Source organism: Rhincodon typus, chromosome 3 (genome assembly GCF_021869965.1).
Source record: "Rhincodon typus isolate 14 chromosome 3, sRhiTyp1.1, whole genome shotgun sequence".
NCBI lineage: Eukaryota > Metazoa > Chordata > Chondrichthyes > Orectolobiformes > Rhincodontidae > Rhincodon > Rhincodon typus.
The window spans coordinates 88,247,982-88,264,932 of NC_063334.1; the positions used below are offsets into that span (position 1 = coordinate 88,247,982).

The 16,951-nt window shown below is 37.4% G+C and overlaps 1 protein-coding gene across 8 annotated transcripts in view; it reads left to right on the forward strand.

Moving 5' to 3' along the window:
- tmem161b (transmembrane protein 161B) overlaps positions 1–16,951 on the forward strand; it is a 77,351-nt gene that overhangs the window by 26,021 nt on the left and 34,379 nt on the right. For 3 of the 8 annotated variants that reach the window (XM_048621341.1, XM_020535569.2, XM_048621387.1), the window contains 2 exons: positions 4,313–4,410; positions 10,729–10,885. The exons of 1 other annotated variant lie outside the window; for it this stretch is intronic. In XM_048621341.1, the coding sequence (XP_048477298.1) occupies positions 4,313–4,410; positions 10,729–10,885 (255 nt within the window). Of the gene's footprint in view, positions 1–4,312; positions 4,476–10,728; positions 10,886–16,951 lie in introns of all 8 variants that reach the window. 4 more of the 8 variants (XM_048621350.1, XM_048621365.1, XM_048621373.1 and 1 more) reach the window with 4 other exon arrangements.

The following is a 16,951-nucleotide window of genomic DNA, read 5'->3' on the forward strand; positions in this document are numbered from 1 at the left end:
TGGAAGATTGGAGGTTGGCTAATATGCTCACATTATTTAAGAAAGGTGGTCAGGAAGAGCCACGGAACTAAAGACTGGTGAGCCTGCATCAGTAATGGGTAAGTTATTGGAGTGAATTCTGAGGGATAAGATTTACATGCATTTGGAAAGGCAAGGACCGATTAGGGATAGTCAGCATGGGTTTGTGCATGGGAAATCGTGTCTCCCTAATTTGATTTAAGTTTTATTTTGAAGAAGTGACCAAGAAGATTGATGAAGGCAGAGTGGTAGACGTTGTCTATATGGACTTCAGCAAGGCATTCAACAAGGTTCTGCTTGGTGGTCTGGTTAGCAAGGTCAGATCACATGGAATCCAAGGGTAGCTAGCCAATTGGATACAAAATTGGCTTGAAGGTAGGCGAAAGAGGGTGGTGGTCGAGGGTTGTTTTTTTGGACAGGAGGCCCGAGGCCAGTGGTGTACTGCAAGGATCAGTGCCGTGTCCACTGCTTTTTGTGATTACATAAATGATTTAGATGTGAATACAAGAGGATTGGTTAGTAAGTTTGCAGATGACACCAAAAATTGGTGGTGTTAGTGGACTGTCGAGAAGGTTATCTCAAGTACAACAGGACCTTGATCAGATGGGCCAATGGAACGAGGAATGGTGGATGGAGTTTAATTTAGATAAATGTGAGGTGCTGCATTTTGATAAGGTACCTCAGGGCAGGACTTGTACAGTAAATGGTAGGGCCCTGACAAGTGTTGCTGAACAAAGAAACCTATCGGTACAGCTGCATAGTTCCTTGAACGTGGAGTCACAAGTAGACAGGGTGGTGAAGAAGGCGTTTGGCACACCTGCCTTTATTGGTAAGTACATCGAGTATAGGAGTTGGAATGTCATTTTGTGGCTGTACAGGACATTGGTGAGGGCAGTCTTAGAGCACTGTGTTGAATTCTGCTATAGAAAAAGTGTTGTTAAAGTTGAAAGAGTTCAGAAAAGATTTACAAGGATGTTGCTGGGATTGAAGGGTTTGAGCTATAGGGAGACATTGAATAGGCTGGGGCTTTTTTCACCTGGAGTGTTGGAGGCTGAGGGGTGAGATTATAGAGGTTTATAAAATCATGAGGGCATGGATAGTGTGAATAGCCCGGGTCTTCTTCCCAGGGTAGGGGAATCCCAAACTAGAGGCCTTGGTTTAAGATGAGAGGGAAAAGATTTAAAAGGGACCCAAGGGGCAACTTAATCACAGAGTTGTGCGTTATGGAATGAGCTGCCGGAGGAAGTGGTGGAGTCAAGTACAATTATGTAATTTCAAACCCATCTGGATGGGTTTAGAGGAATGTGGGCCAAATGCTGGCAAAAGGGATTAGATCAATTTAGGATATCTGATCAGCGTGGATGAGTTGGACCAAAGGGTCTGTTTCTGTGCTGTATAACTCTATGACTCTGTCTTGAAAAAAGATGTCTGGTTATTATCCTTTTGCTATTTGTAGGGCCTCCCTGAGTCCAAATTGACTTTTGTGTTTCCTACATTAAACTCATCTCTGCACTTCAGAACAGGAATTCATTGATTGCAAAGCACTTGTGAGCATCTTGAGGTCATGAAAGATGTTATCTAAATGTAAGTCTGTCTTTACTCCTCAGCCCTTAATCCTCTTCTCTGCCCTCCCTATTTTGTTCTTTTGCTTCCTCTTTTACTTGCAAAGGGAGTGGTAGATCCAAGTGAAAGATGGAGAGGGCAAAAGGTGACCAAACAAGAGTGAAAGAAAAAAGGTTGTTGGGGAGGGTAGTTCTGTAAAGCAGTATCAAAATGGGCCCAATTTAGAGCAGTTGGTTATTGATGGAAGGTGAGGATGAGCTGAGGGCTGCATTAGTGATTAGTGGACAGTGATTAGACAGCAGTTGTACAGTGATTTACTTGTGTAGGATGTAGTAGGCACAGGATGAGGGAGGGAAAGGATAATTGCAAGAGGAGGAAGGAACAGTAGTCAATGTCGAGTTGCCTGTCTATTTGCTATCTATTGGCCAAGATCTTGTTCTGTATGGACAAGCTTCCTAAACACATGAGTAAACCCAAAAGCAAATTCCTTCCCTTCCAAAGCTCGTTTGTGGCTGTCATTGGAAAGCTTTAGTTTCAACATGGACTTTTTTTTCTCTTTTGCATACAGCTGTAGCTCTCTGATCCTGCAAGTAATGTGTTTGTACCAAACCAATCTCGAGCAACAGTGTGTATCTGCTACTTAAGTAGAAAAATATAGGTTCAGTTTCATATCGTCAGTTATAGTAGTTGGGTAAAGCTAAGAGCTCCTAATGCATATATTGATTCAATGTGGTCATTCTTGTCAAAGTGCTAGTTGTATGTTGAAGTATAAGTGCGACACTGTTTCTCAACCAACTACTTGACATCTTTATAATGTATTGCACGAGTTGTAATTAGTTTTTGCTTATGAATTTGAGAGACCACACTAGTATTTAAAGTAGAACCTCAACTTCCTTTGTAGTGGGGAAACGATATCAAAGAACTGGTGATTAATAATTGATGTTCTTTAATTTGTATTTTGTTTCCCATCAGTGAACTTTCTAATTTGAGATTTTTTTTCTTTATTCTTTGATGGGACGTGGGTGTCACTGGCAAGGCCAGAATTTGTTGCTAGTTGCCCTTGAACTGATTGGCTTGCTTGGCCATTTCAAAGGGCAGTTAAGAGATTCTCTCCACATTGCAATGTGCCTTGGAATCTTGGAGGCCAGACCAGATAAAGATGGCAGGTTTCCTTCCCTAAAGGACGGGAATGCACCAGATAAGTTTTTACAACAATTAATGATAGGTTGCTGGTTGACATTACCAAGACTAGCATGTAATTCCAGATTTATTAAACTAAATTACACCAGCTGCAGTATTGGGATTTGATTCCATGTCCCCAGAATATTAGCCTGAGCTTCTTGATTACTGGTCCAACGACACTACCACAATGCTACCATCACCCTTTGACTTGCTACAGTTAGATTTGAATTTGTCTGGTTCAGTACCATTAGCACTAGGCTATTGTACCCTTTACTTCTCTTGGTTGGTGTTTTGAAACATCTATTGTCATACTTTTTAGCTCTGCATTTATGGAAATAAAGGAGAACATCTGGAAAATTCTTGCATTCAATAACTACCCAGTGATGTCCACATCCCATGAATGAATATGAAAAAAGTTACAAATTTGCAATACTACTTTAGAATGAAAGCCGGTTAAAGATGGAGGGATCAATAAAAACATTAAGTTAAGTTTATTTAAAATAGTTCTTTATCAAATGTAACCATGAAGCTAACAAGTTGACCTTTGGATTATAGTGCATACTGTTAAGGTGTGACCGTGATGCAATCTTCTCACTAGATAATGGTAAACTCTTTGCCGCATTCACTTACCACACTTGCTGTTACTTTCTGAAGACATAGTTGTGCGCACAATTTCTGGTACTATTGATTTTCAACCCATCCAGTGTCGCTTTCAGGATTGGAATTTCAATCTTGTTCAACTTCAACCTATCCTAGATCCTCTCCATCACGGAGATCCTTCTCCGTGTCATCACCAAACTTTGCCTCTCCGTTTTATATTCAAACCCTGAGATTTCTTCCTTTCCATTCTTGATCAATGTAATGATAAAATACCATTCTTCACCCTTTTTATATAAAGTAGTTTGTTCAAAATGCCTGTATCGTAGGCAAATGGAAATTAGTATGCATATCATCCCCAATTTTGATGACTTCTGACTACCTGGCCGTTAGCATTTCCAATTTAAAGATTTTGATTTTGTCCTTGTATCAGTCTATATAGTCACACTCTCACAGCTCTTGTATATCCTATGAACTGTTAATTTTCCTGTCTCTCCCTCAGTAAGCCTCCCTCAGATCTTCACCTGCATCCCTGACACTTCCACTCAATTATTGAAGCATTTGGCTTCCTTGATCCCACTCTGGGATTCCCTCATAAATCCTTCTACGCTGTATCTTCTTTTAAGAACCTCTAAAACCGCACTTTTACCAAGCTTTTGATAAACTCAAAACAATCTTTCTTGTCTGTTTTTCTGTTTTATCTTATCATTGACAACGTTAGTATTTCTTCATTTAAGTATTCTTCTATGAATGCAAATTGTTGTTGTAGCAATGTTTACACCTTTCCAAGTAAGGTGGAAGAGCATCAGTGTTTGTTTACAGTGTTTAGGCGTGCTCAAAATTAATCGCTGCGAGGGATGAGAAGGTAAGGATCTTCCATCTGGAATCAGAGTGAAGGAGCATGAGTTTCCATTAATAGACTTACAGCCACCTTATATCGTGGTTTTGCCAGGAAGTACAATGGGCACATAGAAAGCAAGCCACTGACTGTTCCTAAGGATATTGATCTGCATTTGGAAGCAAAGACCATTACAGAGTTGGATACACGAGGTAGGATATATGCCTGAAGATGGACATTTAATTATGTAATTGAAAATCTCCTTGAACTTCATGTGGTGAGTACTTCACACTCACTAATTTTCTTTTAATGTAACTGAGAAATTAGCTTTTATTTTTCAATCTCCCTGTAGTGTATGTGGAACTATTTCAACTAATGTTGTATTTGAGTATATCTTCGTTTATTTTTATTAGAATTCTACAAATATTGGAGAGATTCATCAGAATGTTTTGGTTTTCCTGAACAAAGCAACCATCTCTAATTGATTTATCTTGGTTAGAAGCCAAGATAAAACAAGTCGTCATAAAATCATCCTTCAGGCATTTTTATTTACTGGTGTCGTGTGAAGTTTTTTGTGACTGCCTTAGTACGAAATGCCGACCAATTGTTAACTTCTGCTGATGTTGGCAAATAATTTCCTTGCCATTGAAATTTCTCAGCTGTAATACATGATTTATTTCTTCCCTTGACTATGTCACATGCTTTCCCCTCGTGTGTACAATGCCAGCTTTACCCTGACGCAGTCCTACATTTTTTTGAGTTGAGATGTTCTCCTGCTTACCGTTTGTTTCATCACAATAAATTTGGTGATCAGTTAGTTAATTTTACTTGCCGGAATATCTCTTCCAAGCAGTTATCTTCCATCTACATCACTCTTTCCCTTTGCTACTGACTCATTAGCATACACTAACTTGGTAGATATTCCTACCAAGTCATAAGCATGGCTATTTAGTGTGACCAGGTAATGTTGAATATATCTGACTTTACCCTTTTACGTGACATCTAAATGTATTTTCTAGCATTATTCACCAATTCATGACCAAAAGCAGGCATCTTTACTGTTATATTCCTCTTCCCTCCACATACTGAACTGCTCCACCCTTCCAATTTTCTGATTTAAGGATACTAAGATCAATTTTAGTTCCTCTGCCATGTGACAAGATGACAGAGACTAAATGAATTCTGGTACAATCCCAGTCGAATGGTGCTGAACCACTGACTCTCAAAATACTGAATGAATCTTACAAAGTGCTTGCCATTTTTTTCTCAAGATGTTTACTTCAAAATTCTTTTGCTATTCTTCCATTAAAATTGAACACATAATTAAATGCAATTTTGTTTTACAAAGCTTTATGCAAAAATGTTTGTGCAATCACATTTGCTCAGGTTTCTTTATTGTGAGGTGGTTTAAATTCCAACATATAAAATGTCCACAAAAGACTATGATGTGATTTGATGCTAATTGGTACACAACTTTCAACATTAAATAAGTGAATATGAGTAAAAGATATTGGTGCTGGACTGTAAAAATAAAATTTGAGTATGGTGAGAAGGAATCTCCAAATTAACTGGTCAAGACATTTGCAAACAGGTTGAGGGTAGAAAACAATGTGACATCTGAGATAAGTAATAAAATCACATTCTTTCTAAGGTGATTATTATTCCTTTGAAGAGAAGTTTAAACTAATCAAACTTAAAAGGAAGCCATATATTAAGTTAAGACCTAACAATACTCAAGATGATTGAGGAATTTAGAAAGGCAGAGAAGTTAGAAGATCCAAGAAATGGTCAGTTGAATACATTAGCCTGTAAAACACAGGATTTATAAGCATATGAAATGAGAAAGATACTTTGAGAATATAGAATACTCAAGAATGAAGCAAAAGGGGTGACCAGAATTGTGTCTCAAAATAACTGTATTTAATTATGCTTGCTGTTGTGCATAAGAGGCTTCAAGTAAGGAGCATATAGGAACAAAAAGTCTATACATTCCCTCCAGCTACCTCAACTGCCTGGGCTAGTCCGTTTGAACTCGAGGAATGACACCCTGCCGATGCTCCAACTGTCCAACATTGGCCCTCTTCCTCTATTTTTCACTACTTCCCCACCTCCCCTGCCTAATGTTTCTTGGAACACATGATCTCCGTTCCAAAGGAAAGCCGTATTTGACTGAAACATTCACTCTGTTTCTCTCACCATAGGTACACAGTTTTGATTTTGGATTTTCACCTCCGCAGTGTTTTGCTTTTGTTTTTAGTAGTTATCTAGAGGCCTGCAGTAATGCTGTGAGACTTTTGTAATCCCAGCTGATGTTATTACCGGACAAGTGGGATCCCAGACTGAAATTGGCTTGATAGATCATATTTTGTCTTTGGTCTTAATTTTTGTTTTCATTGAAACACCATCTCAATGTTCTAGAATCGGGTTGAACAATTTTCAAAACAGAAGATTATAATGTAAAATAAAATAAGATGAGATAAAATAAACTAACCGATTTACTTCTGATACACGTTGAAAAATGCCAAAACATATGGTAAAAATATAATCCCAACAGCATCCATTTACATTACTCAGAAATTCTCTAGTATTTATCTCAATCCCAGACAAAGTTTGACGTACCTGTGGCTTCAATTCCCAGTCATGAGAATCTGATAGTCTGTTCCTTTAATAGTCATGTACCTGAATGTAAACGTTTTTGGCTTCATGGGTCAGCCCTTCAGGATTTTAATCAAAACTTCTGGTATGGAACTTTTTAAGCTAAACTCCATACACCGATAAACTCTTTAACAGTCCTGAATTACCTCCCTTTTCTAGGAACAACTGTTTTACATTTCCAGCTTCTGGAAGAGCCCTAGCCCAAAAACACAATTCCAGAATCTTCAGTTTGAAAACCTCGTGTGCTATGTTATTAACTTTGTTTGCTCATAAACTCTCCCAAAGTAAACAAATGCCCATTATAGAATTGAGGCATAGGCTGTTTTAAGGTTTCAGAAAGCTGAAGCACAAAGGGACTTAAGAGACCTAGTCAGGATTCTCTTAAGTTTAACGTGCAAGTTCAGTTGGCAGTCAGGAAGTTAAATGCAATACTAGAATGCATTTAGAGAGGTTTGAATACAAGAGCAGGGATGTACTGCTGAGGCAGTATAAGGTTCTGGTCAGAGCACATTTGGAATTTTCTGAGCAATTTTGAGCCCTGTATCTAAGGATGGATGTACTCTCATTAGAGGGGGTCCAAAGGAGGTTTATAAGAATGATCCTGGGGATGAAGAGCTTTTCAAATGAACAGTTGAGGACTTTGGTCTGTACTTAATAGGGTTTTAGAAGGATGAGCAGGATCTCATTGAAAGAGAGGCTTGGACAGAGTGGGTAAGGAGATTTTTCCACAAGTAGTAGAGACTAGGATCTGAGGGCACAGCCTCAGAGTGAAAGGATTACTCTTTAGTACTGAGATGAGTAGGAATTTCTTAAGACAGTGGTGGTGAATCTGTGGAACTCATTGCCGCAGAAGACTTTGGAGGCCATGTCATTCAGAGTGTTTAAGACAGAGACAGGTTCTTGATTAGTAAGGGGATCAAAGGTTACAGGAAGAAGGCAGGAGAATCAGGTTGAGAAGTGTATTAGCCACGATTGACTGGTGGAGCAGACTCGATGGGCTGAATGGTCTAATCCTGCTCCTATGTCTTAGTCATTACTCTTTAGGGAGTCTCTTTGGAATGCTGTGTTTTCAAATAAATCACCATGAAGTACTACAAAAAAGAAATACTCACAAGTTAATCTTAAACTCCTTCAGGTACACAAACTCATGTCACTAATTCAAAAGTCTTAAATAAGTGGTACTTAAAATTTATGTAAATTTCACAACTTGCATTTCTGAGATGTCAGGTAAAATCCCACTATTGCATTTAGCGGAATTGAAATTAATAGAATCTGGAATAAAATGCTGTTTTTAATAAGACTGTTCTTCCATGATTATTACTAAATTGTCACCATGAACATCTGGTTCACTAATTGTTAAGAAATCTGTACTCCATACCCAGGTAGCTGTACATGTGACATCATGGAGGTGATGGCCTAGTGGTATTACCGCTGCACTGTTAATCCAGAGACCCAGATAACATTCTGGGGACCCAGGTTCGAATCCTGTCATGGCAGATGGTGGAATTTGAATTCAATAAAAAAATTATCTGGAATTAGGAATCTAATGATGATCACGAATCCATTGTCGATTGTCAGGAAAAACCCATCTGGTTCACTAATGTCCTTTTAGGGAAGGAAATTGCCAATCTTTGCTTGCTCTGGCCCACGTGGTTCCAGACTAACAGCAATGTGCTTGACTCTGAACTGCCGTCTGGGCAATTAATGCTGCCTAGCCAGCAACGCCCTCATCCCATAAATGAATTTTTTAAAAATCCACAGCAATGTGGGTGAGCTTTAACTATCCTAGCGAGCCATTGACGTGTCAAACCATTACAGAAAAATGAAAAGGATAAAACCAATGTGTCACCCATTATTGACTTAGACACAAACATCAGCAAAGTCACGGCATACTCGGTCAAACCCACAAAATCTTCCTCAGTCACATTTGTGGGTTTGTGCCAAAAGTAAGTGAGCAAGCTGCCACACACTAGTTGAGCAGTAGCCTGATACAGTCATACTCTCTGAATCATACCTGTACTTCTTCCTTTACTGGGGCATGTTAGTAGTTTTGTGTGTGCCATCTTCAAGATTACAGCCAAGTCTCCAATGCAAACTGAGCACTTTCCAAGCCTATAACCTCTACTATCTAGAGGAACAAAAACAGAACCTATACGGCATGCCAACACCTGAAAGATCCTTTCCAGCTTGTCACAATCCTGACTTGAAAGTATATTGCTGTTCCTTCACTGTCACTGGATTAAGTTCCCAGGACTTCCATCCCAACAGCACTGTGCGTGTGTTTACATCACAGTGAATCAGGAAGACAGCTCACTGCCACTTTCTCATGGACAACAAATGACCACAAACACTCTGATTTCAGAACCAATGGAAAGAATTACCAGGAATTTCCTGGAGATGAGAAAATATAGCTGTGAGGAGAGACAGGCAAAACTGACAGTATTTCTCTTGGAGAGTAGAAGGCCAAGGGAAGAGATAACACATGTTAGAAATTAAGTGTTTTTATCGTGTGAACGGGGAAAGACAATTTATTTCATGTGAGGTATCTGTAATGATAACTTGTCAGTTTAACTTATTAGTGAGGGTGACGGTAAGGAAAAGTTAGAAAAAAAGTTTGCATAGACTTATTAGATCAAGTAATAGTTTGCCACAGGGAGTGGTAGAAGCAGGTACCATTACATCTTTTAACAGAAAATTGGATAAATACATGAAACAGCAGATGATATTGGCTGTACAGAGAATGTAATGCAGTGGAATTAATTCTCATTGCTCTTGCAAAGAGCTAAAATAAACTTGATCCAACTGATTACATTTTGCACTGTAAAGTTGAACTAAAGAGCATCGTTTGGTGCCTGATTTCTGATAATTTGAAAGATGAGTTAAGGTTATTGATTTGATTTATTATTGTCACATGTACTGAGATACAGTGAAAAATATTGTTTTGTGGCTCACCAAACAAATTGTACCTTAAGTTCAACAGGGTAACAGAACAGAATAGAGTAGGTTAGTTTAAAATTGTAATAGTATTGAGCTGAGGAAACTCCAGATACAATTTTTAGATTTTTTTACATGTGGTGGAAAAGGTAGATGGAATGTCTGTGCCCCTCCCGTTCATAAAAAGCTATAAGTATTATTTTAAGAATAATTTAGAATTGATTTAAAAACTGAGATCAGGTTAAGTTAAATATAAACTGAAAGGGACCTTTGGGTGTAAATGGAAATAATATTAAAATAATTTAATGAAATAAGAGCTATCTTGAGATTAAAATTGACTAGAAATAGGAGTATTCTTAGGAGCAGAAACTAGAGAGTGTGGGAAGAGGAGAAATCAAATATATAAATATCAGATTCATAAAGTCTTTGATAGAACTTCAAATATAGTGAATATTGATCAATTTATTAAACAAAGTGAACTCAATTCTAACAACGGTTCTGTAAGGAAAATATATAGATGAAAAAACCAATAAACCATTGTATCAAAATGATTATGTTCCAACATCATGTATGTGATAGGAGCAAGATTATCATAAATATTTATTCGTATTGGCAGGGCACTTTCAATTTTATGGCAAGTCATTTGTAAAGTGCATTGCTGTCTCACCTGTGAAACAAGATTGTTTGGAGTTGGCATTAGAAAATAAACAACATTTTCTTTCTTCCCTTTTCATTGACTCCTGGATCACACATGAAGCCTGAGATAGTTGAATGTAATATCCATTTATCTACAGCAACGTAAATTGAATGCAAAGAGTTGGTTATGTTTTTTTAAAAATAACTGGATGTTGTGTAAATAGCTAAGAGGTGGTACTATTTTACGTCTTTTTTATGAAAATTTTGAAATACCTGCTTGTTGAAACGTTTACTTTCTTCTACAGTTCTCCATTATTTCTCTGAGTACCAGTGGTTGGTGGATTTTGCTGCTTCAGCCACACTTGTTTATATTATTACAGAAATCTACTACAGCCTGACAAACCCTCACAATGAGATGAATATTAGCATAGTTTGGTGCTTGCTTGTCCTTGCCTTTGTCTTGTATCCTTTTAATAGCTGAAAAATGTAGCATTTGATTTCTGTTTTGACTTTTAATTTAGTTTACAATGTGCACAGGTTTAGCTTAATTTGCAAGCTACGTTGCACAGCTGAAAAAGAAACTCATGGTTTCTGTGGTTTTTATTTGTTTACCCAAAGACTGCAGTAATGAATTTGGACCACTTTTCTATGGTATGTTCAACTTTTAACTTGGATCAGTTCGTTATGGGACCAAGTTATTTGCTCTAAAGATTTAAATGGACTTTAAATACTAACTATTTCTCCCTTCATGGATGCTGTCAGCCCTGCTGGGTTTTTCCAGTACTTTGTTTTTATTTCAGATTTCCAGCAGATCCAGTATTTTGCTTTTATTTTGTTAATCCAGTCCAACTTCAAAGGAAGACCAATAGTTACTTTGTTTCTATATTTACATTTTTATGGAGCATACATTATGCATTCTATTTGTGATGATGGTTGTTGTAGCCTTATTAAAAACATCAAAAAGGCTTGAATTCTGTCCTGCAACTTCTTTACTTGTTTTTTCCACAGTCACAGTTATATCCCTAGAGAGAGAGAGAGAAAGAAGGGAGAATCAATTTGATGATGGCTATGATATCTGTATGATCGGCTAGGTAAAGTACTTTGATATGTGCCGGTGTGAGTGAATAGGGTGAATCATGGCATATTACAGTAGAGGGAATCCAACAATTTTATTCAAGACCATCAACATTTAGATGAAGTTTAAGAAATAACTCCATTATAAATTGTGTGAAAAACTCTGTTTAAGCTTATGCAATAATTTAATTCTAGTAACCATTTGATTGCAGTTGTTACAATGCTGCAGAAAATAATGATTTATTATTGTTCTTTTAGCCGTAACCTAGCACGGTACCAAACCTTTTTGATGAGCCACAATACTCATGAGTTTTAAATAATTTGGGTCCTTTCTTAGATCAGAATATCATTATTTGCGCTATTCCTCAATACAATAAACTCATTTATTGATGCTTGCTTGTTTCAAGAAGCAAATTCTTGGCCTATGCGAAAAGGTTATTTATTAGTCAGTAAAATATTTAATATACAAAAAATTATTTTGGATCAATTGAGACCAGTACAAGGATGATCACATTGTGTTGTGAGAAGAAATAGCAAAATATTAGTAATTGCACTTCTGCAGTGTTGTATTATCTGAAGGTCTTGACTCCTGGAGTTTTTGGTTGGTTCACTGAGTTGACTGGTTTTTATGTAGATGTTTATCTTCCTTCTAGGTGACGTTGTCAGTGCTGTGTTGGCTCTGTTAAAGCGCTGTTATTCGGTCCTGCTATGAATTTGTGGTCCAGTCTGTCATGGTAGGCAGTCTTGTTTCCAATTTTGTACCATAGTGTTATGTAGATGGGGTCTATTTCCACATCTACTTACCACTACGGTACAAAACCAGAAACAAGACTGCCCACTATGACAGACTGGACCATATAAATTCAGGGAGGGACAGAACAACAGCGCTTTAACGGAGACAACACAGCACTGACAATGTCACCTAGAAGGAAGACGAAACATTTACATAAAAACCAGTCTGGTTGGCGAACCAACCAACAACTCCAACAGCAACCCGAGCTACATATCTTTGTTAATACATAAAAGGTCTTGACTCCTAATTAAAACTATCAAAACAGATTAATTTGACAAATATCAAGTCTAGGAAGTTTTTATTTCTCCTGTTTAAGAACCTTGCTTTGTAGATGCAAAAAATAGGATTCACCCAAATTAAAATGCTTGAACTGATTAAAATGCTGTATTCCTTGTACTATTTCAAGATTGATACACATTACATTTGTTCCCTTTTTTTGCATAGTTAGTGATTGTGCATTATTAATGATTTTGCAACTTCTGTTTACCATAATCAGTGCCCTGATTAAGCTTCTTTCAAAGTTATATATTTTAATTTTATTTTGTGCTCTTGTTACCCTGCCATTGTTTGCTAAACAGCTGGGATGACTGTAGCATGATCCAATTTGGCTACAGCCCTTTGGCTAGTAATATATGCTAGACCTACATGATGCTTGCCTTAGTTGGTGTGGAAAACAGCAATTTTTAGATCATCAAAGCAACTTCAGACATGTTTATTTTTGTGCCGTTTTTAAAGATACATTGTACAGTCATTTAAAGAACTTGCATCCAAAGAATGCAAGTTCAAATCTCAATATGACCTTGAGTTTGATTTTTTTTGTTTTTTTTAAATTCTGAAAATAAGTCCGGGCCAAGTAAATGTATGCATGAACCTGTCACATTTTTGTTTTTAAAAAAAAAAAACTGGTTCACTAGTGTCCTTTCAGGCAGGACTTCCTTTCCTTACCTGGTCTGGCCTGTGGAACTCTTAATTACAGAGTAGTGTGGGTGGCTGTTACCTGAACTTCTGAAATGGCCTGTCAGTCACCGTGTTTTCTTGAGCTTCTACAGTGCCAGAAGTTCTCTAGGACAAACAGCTAACTTTTCAATGATAGCCACATTTAAAAAATAAATTTTAAAATAGATTTCTTATATTGAAAGGAAATGAAGTTTATAGATTTTCTTTAATTTGCATGTTCCATTATTTTGACTGCTTCTGCTTACAATTTCCCCGTTCCTTAACTTTCTCATTGCTACCATGTATTAATTTGAAGGTTTTCTTTTCTAATTTGTCTGTATTCTTTTTACCATGTCAGTGTTTTGTTGCAGACAGCATGAAAAGTAGTCATCAAAAACCTTCCAGCCATTTCTATCTGATATTGCATTCTGAAAATATGACCCATGCACTTAAATCTGGGCAAGTACAATGGGTCATTCAAATTTAACATTGTTACTTATCAAACACTGTAAATTATTTCCTATTTATGTGAAGGACAATATATAAAATGCATGGAATCCTACACCAGTGTATTAAATACAAGTCTACCATTTGTGAATGTGTAGTTGCAAATAAATGAGAGTTTTTTTTTTAATAAGAATGGTTATGCTATACCTGGCTTGTACTTGCAATAGCACCCAATAACTCTGTAAAACTTTATTGTTTTTAAGAACTAATGCTCTAAAGTACAGTTAATCGAGCAGCATCTTTGATGTGAAATATTTAAGGAATTTTGATTCCTAGGAAGCAAATCTGAGAGCTGTGCATTTTGTGGAAGATCATGTTTTAATTTTGGATTGTATTAACATTCTACTGATTAGCTGCCTGACTAGACTGGATGTTTAATAGCAGTTTTGTTTTGAGCATGTTAACATTGGATACCTGGAGGCTGCCACTCTAGCAGTCCAGCAAGTTATGGTAGCCAGGGCTTTGGAGAGTTGCAGACCAGAGCTTGGTGGAAACTATGAAGCTGAAGTAGTCCAAGTATTCTTTGTAGAATTCAAAGTACTTCTGCTGGTGGGTGAGATCCAATTTTACAATGTGTAACATTCACGTCAGACACTGTACTCAGTAGGCATTTGAAATTACATTGAGTCCTAATTACAGCATAAACTCAGATTCTTCATTATCCATGAGGTTTCTGCCTGAATCCAACAGGTGTTGCAACTGCCCAAGAAACAATGCTATTATAGTGAGGAATGGTGACTTCACAGCCAAGATTTTAATTCTCTTGTTCCATCCAATTTCTTCTGGATAGGGAGAGTTATTTCCTCTTGTTATCCCACTGCACAGCATGAAGTTTCACAAAATACTTGCTAGGTGTTGTTTAGCTATAGAAGATGCAAAAATGTCATCCTTAAGATTGCGACTGAACAGTCATTTTCAATATATATTGTAAAGTTTTGGGAGTGTTACTTATTCTCAAACATTCACTATTCCGATCTCACCAAGCTACTGTGATTTTCACAGAACAGTCAGCTATTGTACCTTGTGGAGGTTGTTGTAGATTATAATTAAAGCATAAGGCTGTGCTCTCTAGTGGTTTATGATGTTATTAGAGCCACATGATTGAATCACAATATTGTAACTCCCTCTTCCATAGTCATTATTCTGTGCTTTTGGCTTTGTATAAAAGTGTTTTATTTATGAGTCAAATCTTTCTTCATTGGGCAAGCAATCTATCTGTAGTGATGTAATCTTACCCAGAATGTCCTCCGGAATGGAATGTAAAATGCAGATGTAAAATTGCAAGCCTGATAGCTGGTATACTGAGGCATGCATGGTTCAAGGACTTTTGTCTAAAAACAACTGTTTTTGTAACAAAGTAATATTCTTCCTTAATATAAAATTTGAGGAACTAATTGACACATGGAACGTGGGAAATCTTCCATGTGGGAACATAAGGTTTCAATTAAATTTTCAGTGAATCAAAGAGCATCATATGACTGGCTTCTTGTTAGTTCATGGCCCAGATTTTGTGGTCAGTCACAAAGTGAGATGCTCATTCCTGGCAGCTTTTCTTGAAAACACCTAAGATCCAGAGTCTCTTTCCCAACAACAGTTTTGGTACTGAGTCAATGGAATGTCGTGGCATGCAGTAGCAATGATATCAGCAACAGGTAAAATTTCAAACAGAAACAAAGTGCTGAAGGAACTTGGGTCTGGTAATATCTGTAGAGAGGAAAGCAGAGTTAACATTTCGAATCAGCTTGAGGAACAACACCTCGTTTTCCACAGGTACTTTACAGCCTCAAGGTCTCAATATTGAGCTCAGTAACTTCAAAAACTGAATGCATTTTTTTTTCTTCTCTATTTTTCTTGCCTTCTACCCAACCACCTCCTCCTCCATCTCTCTCTGTCTCTCACACGCGCTGTCTCTCATACGCATAAATGTGCGCTTAGGCACACGCGCGCACACAGCCTTGTCTTGTTTACTTCTGCACATAGTAGTGGGAGGACTACTTCTCTCCCTTTACACCCGACTTACATCTATTTATTTCTTTATCCACTATTAACAACTCCTTTGCCTTTTGCACTGGGTCTCTGTCAAAAGTAATTAGAAAAAGATTCCAACATCTTTTCTTCTGCAGAAGTCATACCAAAGTCTCAACATTAACTCTTTCTCTCTCCACAGTTGCTGCCAGACCTGACCAGTTTCTTCAGCATTCTCTGTGATTGTTTCATCATTACAATACTGTTTGTGAGGTCTTGCTATGTGCTAATTGACTGCCTGTTTTCCTAAATTACAATAGCAACTTTAATTCAAACAATAATTAATTGTCTGCAAAACACATTTGGGGTTTCCTTGGGTTATATTAGTTTCAGTGGATTAATGGTGAATGTTGATATTTTTGAGGAAATTCCAGCCCATAACACCAGCGATGATGGTTTATTTGAATTGGTAATACGGGACTGATTGGATTCCTTCAGTTACAGTCTTGATTTGTTACACAATTTTATCTTGTTTTGACCCAGTGCTGACTGCTTGTGGAGGATTATGAATTCAAGTGCCTCAAGTCAGTGGTGGCAGTACGTTGAATTAAATTAAGTAATGGATTACCTTTGCTAGAAATTAACAGAATATTGTGTGATCTGAAAGTATTATTGAAAGAAGAATCTATAACAGATTTTGAGATTCACCTTGTTATATAGTGCATAAACATGGGCAGCTTCCAGAAGACAGGAACAGTAACTGGATAGTAATGAGATCGCAATGCTGAGTTGGATGTCTGGAGTGACTAGAAAGGACAATGTTGAGGGACCGATGAAGGTTGTGAATGTTGTGAAGTTGGGTAGAGTATATGTGGATTGGAAGGCAGGACATTACAATGTAATGTTTGTAAAATGATGGGCGGGTTGGGGAAGAGTGTATGGTCACTTTAAAAGATGTGCTTTTTTCTGTCCTTAGAGATTCAAAAAATATGTCTGTGGGCAGCTTGTGGGTTGCAGGTGCACGCAGAGATCCTGAAATTGAAACATTTTGTACCAAAGGCTGTATGGTTAACAATCCAGGCTGTGGGTTTTGTTTTGTTAGCAAGGCAACCAGTTTGAATATCAGCTAATTAATTTAAACCAGGCACTTAGAGACTAAGAACCAATTAAATTTATAGCTGATGATTTTGACAACATAGGACCAATCATATTGTAAGAAATTGATATGTCATCAAGCATATAAAAGAAAAGGG